At 47.2% G+C, this 19,054-nt stretch overlaps 1 protein-coding gene across 2 annotated transcripts in view; it reads right to left on the bottom strand.

Moving 5' to 3' along the window:
• Window positions 1-14,778: 14,778 nt before the first annotated feature.
• The window catches only part of LOC144155775 (2',5'-phosphodiesterase 12), a 31,175-nt gene continuing 26,899 nt past the window's right edge, over window positions 14,779-19,054 (bottom strand). The window contains exons 8-9 of one of the 2 annotated variants that reach the window (XR_013319632.1): window positions 16,259-16,369; window positions 15,148-15,284 (exon numbers count right to left, since the gene is read on the bottom strand). Coding sequence is in view for 1 of the 2 variants with exons in the window: in XM_077687424.1 (XP_077543550.1) it covers window positions 15,025-15,284 (260 nt within the window). In the remaining variant the exon portion in view is untranslated. Of the gene's footprint in view, window positions 15,285-16,258; window positions 16,370-19,054 lie in introns of both variants that reach the window. The other variant, XM_077687424.1, reaches the window with a different exon arrangement.

The raw sequence follows: 19,054 nt of genomic DNA, 5'->3' as shown, positions 1-19,054 counted from the left end.
TAACCCAAACACCTGTGCACTGCCTTTTGTGTATACAGTCAAACCCCAATATAACGAACCCGGATAGAGCGAATTATGCTATATATCGAACGGTCGTGAATACAACAATCTGTAGTGTTTACGGCTGTCGCGGTAACAAACCTTGTATTGCCGGAATAATAAAACCATCGCATATCTCCCTCAGCTGATATGACGCAAGAGACTAATAGGCGGATAATCTGCTAGTCGTGTACAGCTGAAAAACAGGTGCAAACAGAGAGAGGTTTTGAAAGAATCACCACATCCAACTAAACGTTCTTGAATTTTATAGGTGTATACCAGTACAAGCGCCAATAGCTCAGCCTGGAAAATCAGAATATAACTGACAACCGAATGGGACTAACAAGTGGCCATTTATAGGACAGTGAGAAACTTCCAACCCTACCTTTGCGAAAATTTACGAAACGTTCATAGCAGTCGTGACGTATGACTTCGGATAAAACAAATTACATCCATGATGTTCATTAAAAAGGCGAACAGGCAACGACTTCACGTTCAAGTGGACGATGATATCAAATATGGGGCTCAGGAGAACGAAGTAGAGGGCAGTTAGAACTGGCACGAGCCATTCCTACGCCCAAAGCAATCGTAGACGCTGGCATTAGGAGTCTCGCCTTACTTAAAAACAAACCATCCCTCAGATCAAAAATGGGTTGAGGGGTATGTAGCTTGAACTCAAGCAGCTTAAAACATGTTAGCATGATGAGCAAACAAAAGCGGGGCATCCAAGGTGGCCAGCAAGCCTATATATATAGAGCGCAATATAGCCCAGCAACCGGACAAGGGGGACACAGCTAGCCAAACTCCGAAACTGCACTCTCAAATACCATGCACTAGATCATGTTAATCTGTATACATATCCCGAATTTACGTTTGCACAGCGTATACGTAACAAATCTGTAGCCCACTCTCTCTTTTCAGCGATAGTTGCTGTGAAGTCGACGAGTGACTTAGTCGTCGTGAATTACTACCCATATATATTATCTCCGTGACTCAAAGGACACATTGTTGACAATATGGCAGGCAGATGCAGCGTCAGGGTTCCGTGACAGGAAGTGCGAGGACAGCATATTTCCCGGCATACAAGAGAACGACGCAACGCTCCCAGCCAGGATTTCTAGAATAACTCTGGAGTCGCTGATACTTGTGCCGCCGGTTAAAGAGGGAAAAATGCTGTGTCGTCGGAAGAAGCATATAGCACACTTCGACTGCTGAAAGTATGAAGACAAAAGATACCTTTTAACAAAGAAAAGCTTCCAACCCGCTAGGAACGCCCGATCCACGACATAATGCCGACTAATATTTCAGCATTCGTGTTTCAGCAACGACCCTTTGGAACCGTTCTTATTATACGCGAAGGGCTCCGCAGCACTGATAAATAACTGACCACGTATGCAGCATAACTCCAGCTTAGCCACCAACAGTGTTTCTTGACACTGTCATAAGCATTACCAGTGTCAAACGTGCCATCGCTCCTCGGATGACAGCCAATTTTTAGGACTCCCGAAATGGCAATCACTTCATCAAATGCACACCCAGCGCGAACCGACACCGCATTGTCTTCAACTGCGGCCGCCAAGATTAGGAATACGCACGCATCGGTACATGAAGAATTCGCGCATATGTAGGTGGGTGATTGTCGCGGGTGATCACAAGCCTGTTCTCTGGCATCGCTTGCTCTCGTAACCTGATAATGCCGCAAGAGCGCGTGCTGTAATCGAGAACCCCGCGCCGCTTACTTGCTCGCTCGCCGCTATTTTAACTTTGCCAATCTTCAGTGCAATTGCAATGCATGCATATAGAATGGCACCGCATGCATATAGAATATTCTATATAGAATATAGAAGAAAATTGAGCAAGCTGTTGGGCGCGTCGTCTGTCTGTCTGTCTGTCTGTCTGTCTGTCTGTCTGTCTGTCTGTCTGTCTGTCTGTCTGTCTGTCTGTCTGTCTGTCTGTCTGTCTGTCTGTCTGTCTGTCTGTCTGTCTGTCTGTCTGTCTGTCTGTCTGTCTGTCTGTCTGTCTGTCTGTCTGTCTGTCTGTCTGTCTGTCTGTCTGTCTGTCTGTCTGTCTGTCTGTCTGTCTGTCTGTCTGTCTGTCTGTCTGTCTGTCTGTCTGTCTGTCTGTCTGTCTGTCTGTCTGTCTGTCTGTCTGTCTGTCTGTCTGTCTGTCTGTCTGTCTGTCTGTCTGTCTGTCTGTCTGTCTGTCTGTCTGTCTGTCTGTCTGTCTGTCTGTCTGTCTGTCTGTCTGTCTGTCTGTCTGTCTGTCTGTCTGTCTGTCTGTCTGTCTGTCTGTCTGTCTGTCTGTCTGTCTGTCTGTCTGTCTGTCTGTCTGTCTGTCTGTCTGTCTGTCTGTCTGTCTGTCTGTCTGTCTGTCTGTCTGTCTGTCTGTCTGTCTGTCTGTCTGTCTGTCTGTCTGTCTGTCTGTCTGTCTGTCTGTCTGTCTGTCTGTCTGTCTGTCTGTCTGTCTGTCTGTCTGTCTGTCTGTCTGTCTGTCTGTCTGTCTGTCTGTCTGTCTGTCTGTCTGTCTGTCTGTCTGTCTGTCTGTCTGTCTGTCTGTCTGTCTGTCTGTCTGTCTGTCTGTCTGTCTGTCTGTCTGTCTGTCTTGTGTCGTGCTGTCTTGTCTCTTTCCTTAAAGTCTAGGCGTAGAAATTTGCTTTGAGCTTTAAAGTGGAATTAAAATCTGGGCTCGACGCGGCGAACGTGTGCTTTCTTTTCCTATTACGCAATATTGGCGGGCCTTATCCTTCTGAGCAGTACGGTTATGCAATGCTGGAAGCCTGTCACGGGGTTTCGGGAGTGAGGACGTTTTCTGGTGCGAGCGACACTGGCACCTCTCCTTACTGACGTAAGAAGTGGCTTGAGAAGCAGGATTCTTAATGTGAGGCACCAGTGAGGAGCTGCACAGGCAGTCAATGTTTCAAGCAGTCCAGTAAGGTATCCAGCATTACAAAAACAAGCCATGCCGCACGCGTTGTTGCCAACGGAAACAAATGCCGACGGGGTCCTACAGCTTATCAGTCATTACGTTAGCACTGTATCTCAGAATTATTGCAGCGTTCATCACGTATGCCCATGGGTTGGCTCATTCTCTAGATCGTTCGCTTGTCTTGCTGTGCCTGTAATGCGCTTTCGGTGCCTTATCGATGACTTTTTCCATACACTTTAGGCGCGCCAGCACTTACGAATCAAACGAATCATTTGCAATTGCCTATGGTGGCAGTGTTCGACGTGTGTACAGTGCAGTGCAGTGCCCCGCCACCATGGCTCCGCTGCAGACGGATTCAGACGGACCATGGTCGCCAAAACATGACCGCCGAGGCCGCCAAAACGGAAGCAGCTGTGCTGAGCCCGCTCCGATGTTTAAGATGCAGTGGAAGGATTATTCAAGGCGCCACGGATGCGGCTATGGCCGGTGGCCAAGTTTTCCCGTCGTTCATGTCGCCCCGCCGGTCGCGTGCGGAGAGACGCGACAGGCGGTGCGTCACAGAGCTGTAAGGTAGGACATGTCGATTCGAGCCACTTACCCTGGCGCGGCTATACGCCCGGTCTTAATTGGAATCCAGGGGGACCCGGCTTTCCTGAGTCCCCGGCTCGTGCTTGGTACCGCTGCGAGCTTAACGCCCGCCGTTTTCCCCGGGCCCGCATCTTCCGGGCTTCGCCGCGCGCCGTCCGCGCGCTAGTAATTCGGAGCGCAGAAGCGCGCCTACAGCTTGCGTCCCTCGGCTGATATCGACACGGCGAGCACTGATTGCTGTGCTTCAGTGGCTGGTCGGCCGAGCTAATTTCGGCCGGCCAGGATGAAAAGCTGGCGATCTTCCTCCTGTCGATCGCGAGTTCATGCACGCGCAGCCCGAGCGATGGCCGGCGGCGTCCTTGCATTGTTTGCCTTGTCCTGGCCTCTGGGCCGGCGGCACGTGTCGCTCCCGCCGCGCTAAATGCTCTCATCCTGCCGCCGCCGCGCTCTCGACTGACTGCAGCGAGCGTTTTGAATTATGTGACAATAGCGGCACGTATACGTGACCTGCATTGCATGTGCCGCTAGGGCAAATGGCGGTGTCGGTATTCGGGGTGTCGTTTGACTCAGTGTCAATGCCTTTACTGTGTCATGTACCCTATTGAAATAGGAGAATTATGTGATTCACCTTGTCTCAAGTAGAAGGACCCCCTTATTAGAAGGGCAGAGGTCTACCTCACCAGTTATTAGCCCTGCGTGCACTCTCATGTATGAGGCAGCTGCCTCATACACGCGGCAGTTGTCTTGGTTCCTTTCGAGGTGCATTTTCGCCTTACTACGGAGTGGTCGTCATCAGCCAGCCTAATTTTTCTGAAAACTGAAGAACCGTGATGTTAAACTTCGTACATTTGTTTTATTTCCAATGAATCTGACTTTTTTTTTTTTTTTTTTGCGAGCCCATCGCAAATCCGGACGAATGCTTATTCGTTTTATTGATTTGGCCTGCCTTAAAGTGGCTTTTTTCGCATGCACGGGAGCTTGCCAGAAAAAGTGATGTCGTTGCTTACAACGACATCACTTTTTACATGCATCACAGTTACATGCATTGTAATGTCAACCTTCTCCCCTATCCTCCTATTCCTATGTATTCTTTTCTCCCTATCCTCCCCCTCCCCCCCTACACCAGCAGGCGTTCCGGTGTCCGCCCCCTAGGCGAGACAAATTACGCCTGTTGGTGGCTTTTCCTTTTCCTAAGTACAATAAATACATACATACATACATACTTACAATTGGAAGACTAGAAGCATCTTTCGCTGCTGGCTAGCTGCTGCTTCTGTTCGGTGTTGCTTGCACTACGCTCTCCTGGCCGTGGTGTCTCTTTCCCCCTTCATTTTATCTCCACCCTCGGGTGGTCCAAATCTCACTTGCCTTTTGGCCAATTCATTTTTTTTAAAATTGAGTTAAGCCGGTTATACTTCGGTGGTGCCGGCTGAGGCAATTTGACTTTCATTTCACAAGCCTCAATTACTCAATGTGCTATTTTTCCCATAGTCTAGCGTGGCTAACGCGTATTTACTTGGTACATTAAAATCTAATATTAAGACACCATGTTCACACAGAAATATAACGGTATAATATGTTCTGTAAAGAGTTGCCAATGCCTCTCAGTTATGGTTAGTCACCAGCTGTACTTGAAAAATGGTCTTTGCTATATGGCACTTATTATTTATAATAATATATTTTACTTCGGATTTGTATATCACATGCAGAAAGCAGAATATGAACATGAAGTGCGATGCCACAGTGATGTAAAATTGAAGCCAGCACGGTGATGCTAATAACGAATAGAAAGAACAGGATGTGTTGATTTGAACCTGGATGGACTCCCATAGCCTTATTGAGTAGATTCTTATTCTGAAGGTCTGTTGGCTATTTCCAGCTTATCAGCCAGTCGAATGCGGGAACAGACGCCATCTCATGCGTTCAATGTGTCTGTTCACGTCACCTCAGGGCCAAAGCGGATAACGTTCTCTGCAGTGGTCACTTCTAATAAAAATTTTGCCATTTATAGTTTCTAGACCAGTTGAATATAAATCTTCTTCACAAGGAGTGATGGCTATTGCTAGCTTCTTTGCCAATCCCTTGCGAGGACACGCGCCAACTTACGTATTACCAGCGTACGCACTTTACGAGCGCGTGCCGCGGTCATCAGCAGAACGTCTTTCACTGTCGTCTTTAATCCGCCGATAGCTTTGTGGTAGCGCACTTGTTGCGGGGAGGAGAATATGTACATAGACAAACATGGAAGATGGGCTCATTGATTTGCTAGCATATTTGACAAAAAAGCGCGAAGTAGACAAAAGAGAAGGTATAAGATGTAAATGTAGGTTTGAATCCTTCGGCGCCATTTTTTTTCTTTTCATGCGAAGCATTCTTTGCCTACTGATTCCGGTTTAAAATGCCTGGCTGACTCACTGGCCTTGATATTAGGGGCGCAGAGAAGAAACTGGATCTCCCAGCACCTAACAGCTAACTTGATTTATGTTCCCGAGGGATACAGTGAACTAACCTGTATTAAGGCGCTGTTAGGCCACGAATGTAGCTGTCTACCCAATTCAAGACAGGCAATTCCGCCACATCCACGCTACAGAACTAGTAGTCATCGCTCTTCATACCATCGAGCATGCCGAAGATTAGCGATCTTGTGATTCAAAGGCTGCGCTCGTCACTCCAGTCACCGCTGTGCCTTGGACCTCAAGAACAGCCACTGACCGAAATAAGAATATTGTACGAGCACGTTGCCCAAGCGGGTCATGACACTGCCTCTCAGTGGCCTCCCAGTCACTGCGACATCGTCGGCAACGAAAGTGGGGACGCTGCCGCTCGTTCGGCCCAGCAAAGAGCGGCGACCGCACACTTTCTATTATACAGGATGAATGTGGCCAGGGATCTCCGGATATTATCCCGGGAGATCAGGCTGTCCAAATGGAATACCAAAGAATTTGCCAGTGTGCATATCGGTGCCCTTGACCCACACCTTAAACATCCACGGACTTTCACCGAGTCTCCCACGGTCTGACGCAGCCCTTCTCTGGGGCTGGGGGCGACATTCCCGAGTGCTTACTCCTACTTGACAGGAATGGCAGCGAGTGGGGATCCGAGAGTGAAATCTGCGGCAGGCCGGAGATCCTAAGCCACCTTTTTTGTGAGTACTTAAGTTATTCATTTGAACGAAAAAAAAAAAAAAGAGAAGCTTTCGTCAACTCTGTGCAAGCGTGACTCTCGGCGACCATTTCCCGAGAAAATATATTATGACGCTGGCTTTCTACGTCATACGCTTCCTACAAGCGGCGAACTGGGACAAAAGACACGACAAACACGGTACTGGTACACCTAGTGCCCTAACGCCGGGCATGCCTGTCTACGTTCTGCTACTACCTTTCACCTTCATTTTTCTGCTTTCTCATTTTTATTTATTTATTTATTTATTTATTTATTTATTTATTTATTTATTTAAAAGGTACTGCTAGCATGGGTACCTGGCTTTAAGCAGGAGTGGGCGATACAAATACCGTATAGCAACAAAAAGAACAGCTCAAGAAAAACAAAAAAAGAAATATTCTTCCCTTTCCCCATGCGCAGGATAGCAAACCAGGCTATTACCAGGTAACATTTTTGCCTTCATTTTCCGTCCTTTCTTCGGTCAGTCGTTCGTTCGTACGGCCGGTCAGTCGGTCGGTCGTTCGTTCCGGTTGGGTTCGGGTTCGGGTTCCGGTTTCGTTCGTTCCGGATGGGTTCGGGTACGGTTCGTTTGTTCCGGTTCGGTTCGTTCGCTCTGGTTGGGTTCAGGTGCGGTTCTCTCGTTCCGGTTGCTTAGTTTCGGTTCGTTCTGGTATCGTTCGTACGTTCCGGTTGGGTTCGGGTGCAGTTGGCTCGGTCGGGTAAGGTTCGGGTTCGGGTTCGTTCTTTCCGGTTGGGTTCGATTGGGTGAGTTCGTTCCGGTTGGGTTCGGGTTTGGTGTGTACGGGTTCGGTTCATTCCTTTCGGTTGGGTTCACGTTTGGTCCATCGTTCCGGTTAGGTTCGCGTTTGGTTCGTTCGTTCCGGTTAGGTTCGCGTTTGGTTCGTTCGTTCCGGTTGGGTTCGAGTTAGGTTCGTTCGTTTCCACTCTGTTCGCATTCGGTTCGCTTGTTCCAGTTCGGTTCGCTCGTTCCGGATGGGTTCCGGTATCGTTCGTTCGTTCCGGTTGGGTTCGGGTGCGGTTCGCACGGTCGGGTATGGTTCGGGTTCAGGTTCGTTCTTTCCGGTTGGGTTCGGGTTCGGTTCGTTCCTTTCGGTTGGGTTCGCGTTTGGTCCTTCGTTCCGGTTAGGTTCGTGTTTGGTTCGTTCGTTCCGATTGGGTTGGGTACGGGCAGCTCGTTCTGGTTGGGTTCGGGTTAGGTTCGTTCATTCCTATTCTGTTCGCGTTCGGTTCGCTTGTTCCGGTTGGATTCGCGTTTGGTTAGTTACTTCCTATTCTGTTCGCGTTTGGTTCGCTCTTTTTGGTTGGTTCGGGTTCGATTCGCTTGTTCCGGTTTGGTTCGCTCGTTCCGGTTGGTTGGGGTCCGGTTCGCTTGTTCCGGTTCGGTTCGTTCGTGGGTTCGGGTTTGGTTCATTCGGGCTTGTTTGGGTTGGGTTGGGTGTGTTCGTTCATGTTGGGTTCGGGTTGGGTGGATCCGGTTTGGTTCGGGTTGGGTGTGTTTGTTCCGGTTGGGTTCAGATTCGGTCCATTTCTTTTGGTTGGGTTCGGATTTGGTTCATTCCTTTCACTTGGGTCCGCGTTTGGTACGTTCCTTTCGGTTAGGTCCGAGTTTGGTTCGTTCGTTCCCGTTGGTCTCTCGCTTCGTTCGTTCGTTCCGGTGGGGTTCGCGAATGGTTTGTTCGTTTTGGTTGATTCCGGGTTGGGCTTGTTCCGGCTGAGTTCTGGTTGGGTTCAGATCGACCGACACAACATGGCGGATCACTTATTCAAAGTTTTGCCACAAAGATGGATTGCCCTTCCCGTCAAATTTGTAACCGGAGAGTGAGCTCATGGCAGTACATATATATTTCTCCTAAGGTGCACCTTTTCGTTAGTTAATGCTTATTTTCCTAACGGAGCGCATATCACATGATTGTGCTTTCATAGGCTGTAATTAGAACATCGTGGTTGGCGGAGTATCTATTTCGAATTGGTTTTAAAACAGACGCTTGCGGTCGTCGTTTGTTAGGTTGGACAACTGATCATAATTTGCTTTGCTTGAACTCGCGTCGTTCGACACTCGAGTCAAATGCGCTCAGTTTTAGATTTACACATTTGCAAAGGGGGTATTGGTCTTATACCATATACAGGGAATACAGTGGATTGCCCTGATTCCCTGAGGCGTCTTATGCACTATGCTCGCTGCCCATCGGGAGGGGGGGGAGGAGGGATCGTTCATCGAACGCCGTTTTATCGAACGCATATTTCATCGAAGGCATGCCAGTTTCATCGAAAACCACGTACCTTCCATCGGTGCATCAAAATGTTTGACATTTTTTCCGGCCATTTGCGGCTACTTTGAGACCATATGATGGCTTCATCCCTCGCCACCTTTGGCGTGCGCGAAGGGGGGGGGGGGGGGGCGGACTTTTGCGAAATTTCTGGGTTCGCGAGGAGAGGAGGGAGGAGGGTGTGACAACAATATGGCACTGACTTGGCTTATTGTCCAATTATAGACCACAGAAAATTCTGGTTCGTTCACAAGCAACAACCAACAAACTTGCGCGAATTGGATCCGTATGCTCTCAACCCGGTCAGCGCCGTTAAGAATAAAAAATAATTTATAACACAACCTCCTATACTGCACCCCCAATGATTGTTGAGATTTTTATTGCTTTTTTTGCAGTGTTTGTTTTTACTTTTTTATGGGTTCCGGCCCCCTGCGAAGCAAAATTGTGCGTACGTTATTGCTCGACACCCTTCCCTAGTTCAAAGCATGTGGGTCCTCAATGATAATACACGTGGGGTCCCGCCAACACGATTTCGCGCAGCAAACAAACGAAGATTACACCGAAGCATGCAATAAACGGGTTTATTATAACGGAATGAGTCGTTAACAAATGGAGCAGCATGGGCAAGAAATGGACAGATATTTGTCCATTTTTTGCCCATGCTGCCCGAGATTGAATGCTCCATTATTCTATATAGAATACTTGAGCATTCATCTTTCAGTCAACATTTCAAACAGTCAATCTTTCATGAAAGATTATGAGCTGTCGCACTAGGAAATATTTGACCAACATTTGTCGGTGATTCAGGCAAATACGCACGGTGCTTTCTTCTCGTGCAGCGATGCTCTTTTCTGCTTTGCAATTGGCGGCTTCTGGCTTCGTAGCAAGGATTCAATTTTGTCTTCAGTCACTTGATGTTCTTGCTGAAGGCGGCTGAGGAAATGGCTAAAACCGGGGTGCCCACAACTTTGAGGAAGCGGCTGTGCCACCTCTGCACAACATTCTTTCCCCGTGGCTGCCGTACAGCTATCAAAGGCTGGGCAGACCAGGGCTGGCCTGGGTAAAATATCTGCCATATATATATATACATCACCAAACACGTGCAAAGTTTCCAATCACACGATATCAAAGAAACACTCCCTCGCCGCATACAGATACAACTTCTCGTAACAAGCATGCGCACATCGGGACAACGGGCATGCATGCAAGGACGGTACATGAGTCTTGTAGAGTCTTATCTATTAACCCTTTGAAGGTCGAATTTTTTCGCCAAATGCGACCCCCCAGGGTCAATTTTTTATTGCTGATTTAAATTCTTCGGATGAATCTATTTCGAGAAAAAATTATCGTATTTTTTAGGGTGACCATAAAGTGACAAAGAAATCGTTTGTGTTGTTACACATATGTGGTTTATTCATGAGTAACACAAGAAAAATTCCAAATAAAAACGAGAGAGTTACAAGCCGGCACCTTTTGAGTGAATCAAAATAACAGTTTCGCGGGCGCAAAAAGCGGGAAGCTCCCGCAGGTCGATACCGAAACCAGCCGCTGCGCGCGCGCGGCCGGATAATGGGAGGGGGGGGGGGGGGTGCGATAGACGGCGCACCACTCATAAAAAAAAAGGAGAAAAAAGCCCCATCAGTTTCGCAGACGACCTTGGTCTGTGGCAGGCGCATGAAGCGAGAGGCGCCCGGACGCCAGGTGGGCGATACTCAGCGCGCCCCCTCGTTAGCGGATGCGCAAGCGATAGCCGGCGCGCCGGTGAAGTAAATCATTAAAAAAAAAAAAAAAAGAGCCATCGGCGCAAGAAAAAAAGTTGACGTATTTCCGAGGTGTGGAAGCACATGCCAAGCAAGAGAAGTTGGCGAAAAAGGCGCGCTTTTTACAGATACAAGCGATGCCGTACATGTACGTCACTGACCATTTTGAAAGTGTTTGCTGATGCCGTACATGCACGGCCGTGACCCTCAAAGGGTTAACCGTTTCTGCGTCGCTGGCAGCAAGCTTGTGCAAATGCTTCCACTGTGCTATCATAGCTCTCTTTTATGGGACAGAATAAATATTCGGTGAAACGGCGTTTGATGAAACGTCTTCAATGAAACAGTGTTCAATGAGATACTATTCGATGAAATGAATTCTGTAAAACGGCGTTCGATAAAATGGTGTTTGATGAAGTGACCAGAACCACATCGGCGTGATATGACCATTGTCTATTTCGCTGCGGCAACCCCAGCAGCGCGAACCAACAAATGCCTGCACCGTTTCTGGTTGCAGTTCGTTGCGCCGATATGTTGGCCCACATGCATGAAGACTAAGGGAATCCAGGAGGTTGCTGGCGTAGAAGCTAAAATCAAAAACATTATTGCTTCACCAAATCAAACACCAGCCATAAAAGGGACGAAACTGTGTACTACTGCAGCCAACTCATATGCCAAGCATGGAGATTAGCCTCGGAATTTTCGTTAATTTTGTTTTCTGTTTGTTTTGGGTCTTTTCGCACTCTTGCAGATGCGGTGGAATGTCACCAAGAATGGAAGCGAGTGTGCGCCATTTAGTTTTACACGGAACCCACGGCGATGACGTGTGGCTGATCGCATTCTGCTGATACGCACGAGGTTGGGGTTTCGATACTTGCCCTGTATTTAAGATGGAGGTGGAATATGCGAACGCCTGTGTGTGCGATATTTTGGTGCACGTTATAGATACCATTGAGAAAAAAAAACATATATCCTTGTTTTATTTGAAAGAATTAGCCTTTGATGTGTCGTTCAGGTCCATTCCCCGGACAGACGTTTTCCCCAAATGAACACTACAAACATGGAAAAACTTGGATATACTTCCTGCTACGCAACATCACTAGTGATGTCAGTGACGAAGTACCACGAACACCAATCACTGATCGGTTGATTAATGCTGGGTTACGTCGTCTGCTACCTACCACCCCCCACCTAACACACTGCTACCTAACACACACGCATTTGCTGTGCTTGTGCGACCACGTTTTGTGCTGTCTGGACACTGCTGTGGCCATCTGCGCGTGCTTCTCGTGCGGTTTAAATGCAAACACCATAACAAAGTACCAAAGTAGCCTGGTAACCCCGTGATAGTATCTACAAAACAAGGAAACAGTGGCTCGATGTCGCCCTGGCACAACAGCGTCCTAGTTTTTGCATTGCGGTTCGCTGCCACTGTTAGCTCACGCGGGGGGCCGATGCCGTTTGCCAGAGCCATGGCTAGAGCAGTTGGCCAGAACTCCAAAATCACGCGTTCACATAAGAACATCTCTAGGAGGCTTCTGCGCGTTAGATCTCCAATTAGACAAGGTTCAACAAAGTAAACTTGAGCGAATGTCAAGTGTTTTGAGGGAGCAGAGGGCATCCAGTCGGAAAGATGCGACAACCATTACAGCAAATGTGCACGATCGAGCTGTCACCGGTCTGTATCTGGCGATAACTGTCCGCAATGCGGGAGATTAGCACCAGGCATGTCCTGACTGGCCAGTTATGCGATGGCTCGCAGCACATCGCACGCGTGGTCTCCGAAAAGCCAGCGCCACAGAGATTTCTTTTCCAGCGCTGTCGGTTTTGAGTACTTCCGTACCAAAACAGCACCGCGACTAGGCGCACCGCGTACCATGAAGAATCTAGCGGAGCAGGCTGGTACGAATTCATTTTTGATTTAACAGCACAACTCAGACGATGGCGAACTGAGAAGACTGAGAAGAAAATTGAGAAGAAACTGAGAAGAAAATTGAACCTGCGATCTGAAACGCAGCAGTATAAAATGAAGGAACCTACTGCGTAAAGCAGAAATACGAAAGTTTCAAGCAGGGTAAATCAAATCGGATTGGCTGGGCTGTCAGGCAAAATAAACTTGCTCAATGATTACTGCCGCCTGAACGCACACTTGCTGCCGCAGACTCGGCGGCGCACACACGACGAACATTTAGCACAATGGTCTTTGTTGTTTACACCATTAACTTCGCTCAATATTCCATTGTGCCAGGTCCAAGAGTGCCAGTTTTCCGCATTAAACCAGTGTTTAACATGTACTTTCATTCTAGCGCACAAGGTGGGAATTTTGTACACCCGCTGAGTTAATAGAAAACACGTCAAATGAGTCGTCTGCAACGTTCAACCACTAAAGCGGGGACAGCCGCTGAAACCCAGTGGCAACGCCGCGTGGCCAAGCTTCAGTGCAAGCGATTGTTGAAATAAATGAGAAATGGTGTAGCCAAATGGTTTACCTTACATTCGTCGTGGCGGTTAAAGAAAAAAATATGTATAATGCAGCTATTCAAAATTAAAACGTCCTGCGTGATGCTTGAGGAACTAAATGCCAGAGCCCATAAATGTGCTTGTGGAGTTTCAAGTCAATCTTAAAGACTTTTACTAGAGTACATGTGGAAGAACCACCAACTACCAGTTGGTTAGCATCGTTTCAATGGCTGCTACAACAGCCACAGGACACAGCAGCTATACTATTTTGCCTTCCTTAATCCACCTAAATTCCACAATCATTAATTCATCTTAATCCAAACTTGGTAATCATTACTATCAACCAATCTTAATTCTCCTTTCTAATAATTACAATAAATCACTAACCAATAATTACCTTTGGGGAACATGGTCAACTGGAACATGCAGCTTCACGTTTGAGCTTGACATTCCTTGCTCAACATTAAGGTCGCCAAATAATCAACACACCAAGTTAGCTGTACTGGCCAGTGACAAGGACAGCAGCTGTCAGAAGCTCAAAGCTGATTCATAATTTTTTTCATTTCGCTGTGATATCAACAACCTACCTGCAATCCCCACAGACCAGTGACAATGACAGCTCCAATTTAACTGCAACGTCAGCATGCCAACCCCAAATTCTCCCACGCCCACTTAGAGATTGGCCAGTGACAGCAGCCCTGTAATTTTCCAGTGGAGGCCTACTTGTTGCCACACTTTGTCCCTTTAATACCATGGAAATTTAAATGTTGTGAAGCTTTTAAAAATAGCAGAATTTTGTGTGTCTTTCCGCGATAAGGGAATGAGGAAATTTAAGTTAGGAAAGAAAATTTAGCAAAAAGGCAGTCGTACCTCTTTAATTCTATTTTATGAGCTTTGCAGCACAATTTTCGAATCAAAGGGATCATGAAGACAACATACAACTTCGTTTTATTATAAAGGTTGGGCAGCTCATACCTGGCGACGATTTTGTTCAACAAGAAACGTTGCTGCCTTGATTTTCTGGCCACTGCATCACAATCTGACACGACAAGCGCACTGATGCACTTAGATTATACAAAAATGGGTAATGGGTACACTGACCCGGAAATTTCCCTGCAAATGGCCTTGCCTGCAGCCTGCCTGCAAAACTGGCACCTGCACTACTGTTGCCTTTTAGAATGCAGTGGCGAGTTTTAATAAACCACCCTGTACAACAGGGTCCTGCTGTAAACGTGGCATAAAGCCAGCAATCAAAAAGGCAACAAATTTTTTCTGAAGAACCATTGGACTGATATAGCTGCAACCTTTCTTGCCTAGAACGTCTACTGCACGTGTAAAGTACTGCCAAAATGAGTTTGTGTCACACTCACACAGTTTTATTAAGAAAGCATTGCCCAGAATAACTTGAAACACCTCGTATATACGTGGGAAATCGTGCGTGTGTCCACTGGTACTGGGAAAAGGCTCACCACCACACCGAGATACCGTTAAACAACCCTGCTCGACAAAGACTCGCGAGCGGGCCTGGCAAGTGGCTGAAACAGCAATGCACGGACAGATACCAAACAACCAGAAGGCACTTTATTCAACTCCTGAGAGGGGAACAAGGCCTCCAACCCAGTGCAGCGGGGCCACTTGAGCAAGTCGTGAAACGGGAAACAGGGCCACCCGGCTGCGTCAAACAAAAACAAGGCCTCAGAGTCAGCGCAAAGTGGCTGGGCTGCGTGAAACAGAAACATGGCCTCGGGGCCGGTGCAGCTGGGTAGCCCCTTGGGCAGCCGACTAGCGAGGCACAGGCCGCCTCCTCAGAGCCAGCGCAGCGTGGCCACCTGGGCCACGTGGTCCGAGGGGAACTGTGTGCTGGGCAGGGCCACCTCCTGAACCACCTGCTCGTGGGCCGGCATGGGCACCGCCTTCTCCCAGACCAGCTGGGAGTAGTCGAAGAAGATGTAGTCCAGGCACCCCTGGAACTGCAGCGTGAAGTTGGTGTAGTCGGGCAGGCCACACGCGCTCGCCAGGGGGATCTTCTGCATGGCGTGCATGCCGAGCACGCCTTCCTCCACCTCTGCAACAACACGCCACACAGCCCTCCTCAGTCTCTGCTGGCCTCCAGAGGACCAAGCACTGCACAGCTCACACCTGGCGGCATACTTCTGTTTGACGAGAAATCTTGCTGCCACCACTGAGGAATTCGTGTTGAAAGGGATGGACCTAAAATTGACCGCTTGCTGGGCCACCATATGACGTAGAAAGAGACTGTGATGTACTTGGAAAGCAACCAAAAATGGGCACCACTGTGAAGACTTTGTATATGTCTTTAATTATGCTTCACCTGTTCAGAATTTTTTTAACTCTAAATCAGGAGTCGGCAACCTGCGGCCCCCGGCACGACATCAGACTCCCTTCCCCTCCCCTTGTCACTTCCTATCTGAAGGCCGAAATGGCAGTTTTTGACCTCAAATGGGTTAAAAGCTTGTGACATTCGTGCTGAAAATAAACGTGATTATGATTTCTATTCCAGTTTTGTGAAAAACAATGTAACTACAGGCAAATCACCAGGACGGTTCCACACATTGACATGGCAACCATCAAACCGGCTAAAAGAAGGAAACTAAACTTGCGGTCAGTAAAATACAGAGCACAGGGGTATGGAATGATGCTTTAGAGCAAGCAGGCAGCCAAAAAACAGCTTAACATCCAATACCAAGGTTGGACGGCCACTGTACGTCCATGTTTGAATATGCATTTGTGGACAAACGGCGGACATACACTCGTGGACATATCAAATTCTTACTAAGCCCCAAAAAATGATGCACTAAATATAAAGGCAACAAGAAAAACGTTACTCTACTTCTCAATTAAAAAGATTTTATAAGTCAACATGCTGATTTGTATATAGTAAGATTCATGTGTATATTACTAAAATTTACTAATTTTTTTTCCTTTTTTCAAGCAGCTTATTGACTCTAACGATGACCTCTTTGGAGGAGGATATAAAAGCAATAAGGACAGTATATACTTCGAGTGAAGCAAGTTTACCTTTCTCGGTACAACTGTGTTGATGTACTTGTCTATCCGGTAGTGTGGTGGTGCCGTACGATGCACTATTCAGTGTAGGAACATATGCTTCTCATTCTACATGATTACATTCTGTAATATAGAGGCACACATTTCGCATAACAGGTAAAGCTAGCCCCATTAGAATGGCTTGTTTTTTTTGTTTTGCTGTTTTGTAACAAAAGCAAGCATTTTAATTTATTCCTTGGGCACTGTGCCAAGCCTGAGATATGAAGCATTCGTGATGCTGTAAAATAATACTAAACATACAAACCAATTTCACACATATTAAATATGTCAAATTAATTAAAATTCACAAGGGCTTAGAATTAGAATTGAAGGGCTTAGACTTATCAGCACTGTTGTATGCAAGTTGTATGCAATACTAGGGCAACAGTTAAAGGGAGATACTAGTCTTGAGTACAAAAAATCACCAAAAGAAATTCCACAAATCCCAAGGAAAGTACTTGCAAAATATTACAGTTGTATCTTGAGTATCTAATGAGCTGCTGCACTCCAAAATCCTCTAAATAATGATTTTTGCTTAGATTTCTAAACTTCACACTTTTTTTCTCAGAACCAAATTTAGTACCATGAGGTCAACTGTCACTTGCAACATCATTTTGTGCGGTCTACTTTGTCCAAATATTCGTATTTTCTGACCTGATATCTCGTACGGCTATAACGTTTTGCCTTTGCAACCTAAAATTGCAGTTTTGCTATAACAGCCCCTCCCGGCCATTCTAGGAACAAAAAGGATGTAAAGTACTCCAGTATCAAGTGGGCAGGCTGTGAAAAATCCTAGCTCAAAGAAATGGCACAACCTCGCAACTTCAAACGCGTGCTGTGTATGCAAAAATTGTTCACACATTCGGGCTCACCATCTTAACACTCACCGATTGTTAAAATTTCAAATGGATGGGTTAAGTTGTAACAAAGATGATCTCGCAACCAGTGTCTTCTAGCCCCCTCCCACACTTCTTTGCCAGGCACTCAAGTCTGTGCACCTTTTTGTTTTAACTGAAAGATAACACCTTTCTGACTTCTTTTGGCTGTTATTCAATGAAAAACAATGCGCTGTTCGCTTAGAAATAAGTGAATTGAAGCTAAAATTTATATCTCCCACACTGCCTCCATTTCTTTATGAGGCAAAGCAGCGCTTTCAGAACAGAGATGAAGTTCCGCCCACACGCTGACCAAGCTGTAAAAAGGTTGCCTTGCCCCTAACTAATCGTGCCCAAGTTTTTGCAACAGTTTGTCATGTGTGTGTCTATACTTTTGGCAAGAAGAGACAGTTGTAGTTGCACCAACTTTCATGAATCTTTCTATTCACCAAGTTAAAGTAGATCTGACCAAAATAAAAGCCAGGCTGCTAGGCTGCCTGTTTGGTAATGCTTACTAAGCTTCAGTTTGTGTGTTTAAAAACACATGTTCAACTAAAGCTGCAACATATATTTATTTTACACATCCATGGTCCAACCTCAATGTTCATTTTGGAAACATTCCTAACCAAAGTGAAACCAATATCGCCATTCATGATTTGTAGTCATGCATCGTAGTATAGATGTACATGGTGGCGATACCGGTTTCCGCACGCTTGACATTTTCTGCATTATTAAACAACTGCTACTACTGTGAATGGTACATTATTCTCAGAGATGTAATCTACCCATACAGGCCAACTTGTTCTCACACTCTAGTGTCCCCTTAAATGGATAAGCGACACCATAAATTTGCAATGGCCGAGGAAACACGCTGGCCTGAGGAAAGGTCACTCAACAACAAATCAAATTCATGTCATCAACCGAGTAACTGAGAAATTTGCCAAACCAACCATCTCCGTATTCTAGGCCTCCACATCACCTTTACTCGCTCCCCACACATAGCACTCAATCACATCAAGCTTCTCTCACTTTATCCCAAGCCCAAGCTTCTCACTTTATCCATTGGGTAGCGAACCACCCGCACGGCATGGGTGAGACCGACCGAATACGTCTTCTCCAAAGTATTCTAATCAGTCGATTAACCTACCACCTCCCTTTCACCCACCTCACACAAATTCAGCACAACTCAGTGGCCTCATACGCAAAGCCTACCGCCACACGTTACTTTTATCTCCCCACGCTTCCACCATGTGCCTTGCAGCTACAGGACTCCACAACACTACACAGGAACTCATCGAAGTGCACTGCACCTCCCAAATCCTCCATCTCTCTCGGTCCTCCACCAGACACCACATCCTAGCCTCCCTCAACGTCAACCCCATTCACATGCCCTCCCCCCTGCCTATACCCCCCCTCACATACGACGCCTACTCCTCATCAAACCCCCTCCTCGCAACATGGACCCTCTCCACAATGCAAGTGCCACACACCATCTCTCACCCAACCTCCCCCACTACCATCTATGTGGACGCGGCCCAATACCCGAACAATCGCGCTCACGCCACTTCTATGCACGGCCCTCCCCACCCGACAACCATGTCTGTCCACACCCTACAGTGGCAGAGGAAGCCGCCATTGCCCTCGCTATAGTTCAACGACCCCAACCCACCACCATCCTTTCTGGCTATCTTAAGGGTTGTGTCTCTCCACAAGCTCTCCATATCATCCTCTAACAACCTCCCCAGGATCCTGTGGAGCTACTGTGGACTCGGCCCACACTGGCTTAGGAGGCAATGAAGCAGCACATTCACATGCTTGAGAGCTCTCATCGATAACCGGGTTCCTGCTTCCTTTGCTCCTAACCACAGCATCCTGACCCGGCTATACACATACA

This window comes from Haemaphysalis longicornis, unplaced genomic scaffold (assembly GCF_048455015.1).
Source record: "Haemaphysalis longicornis isolate Haplotype H1 unplaced genomic scaffold, Haemaphysalis longicornis Haplotype H1 scaffold_1, whole genome shotgun sequence".
Classification (NCBI taxonomy): Eukaryota; Metazoa; Arthropoda; class Arachnida; order Ixodida; family Ixodidae; genus Haemaphysalis; species Haemaphysalis longicornis.
The sequence above is the reverse complement of the archived record's forward strand: the minus strand, read 5'-3'. Positions and strand labels throughout refer to the sequence as shown.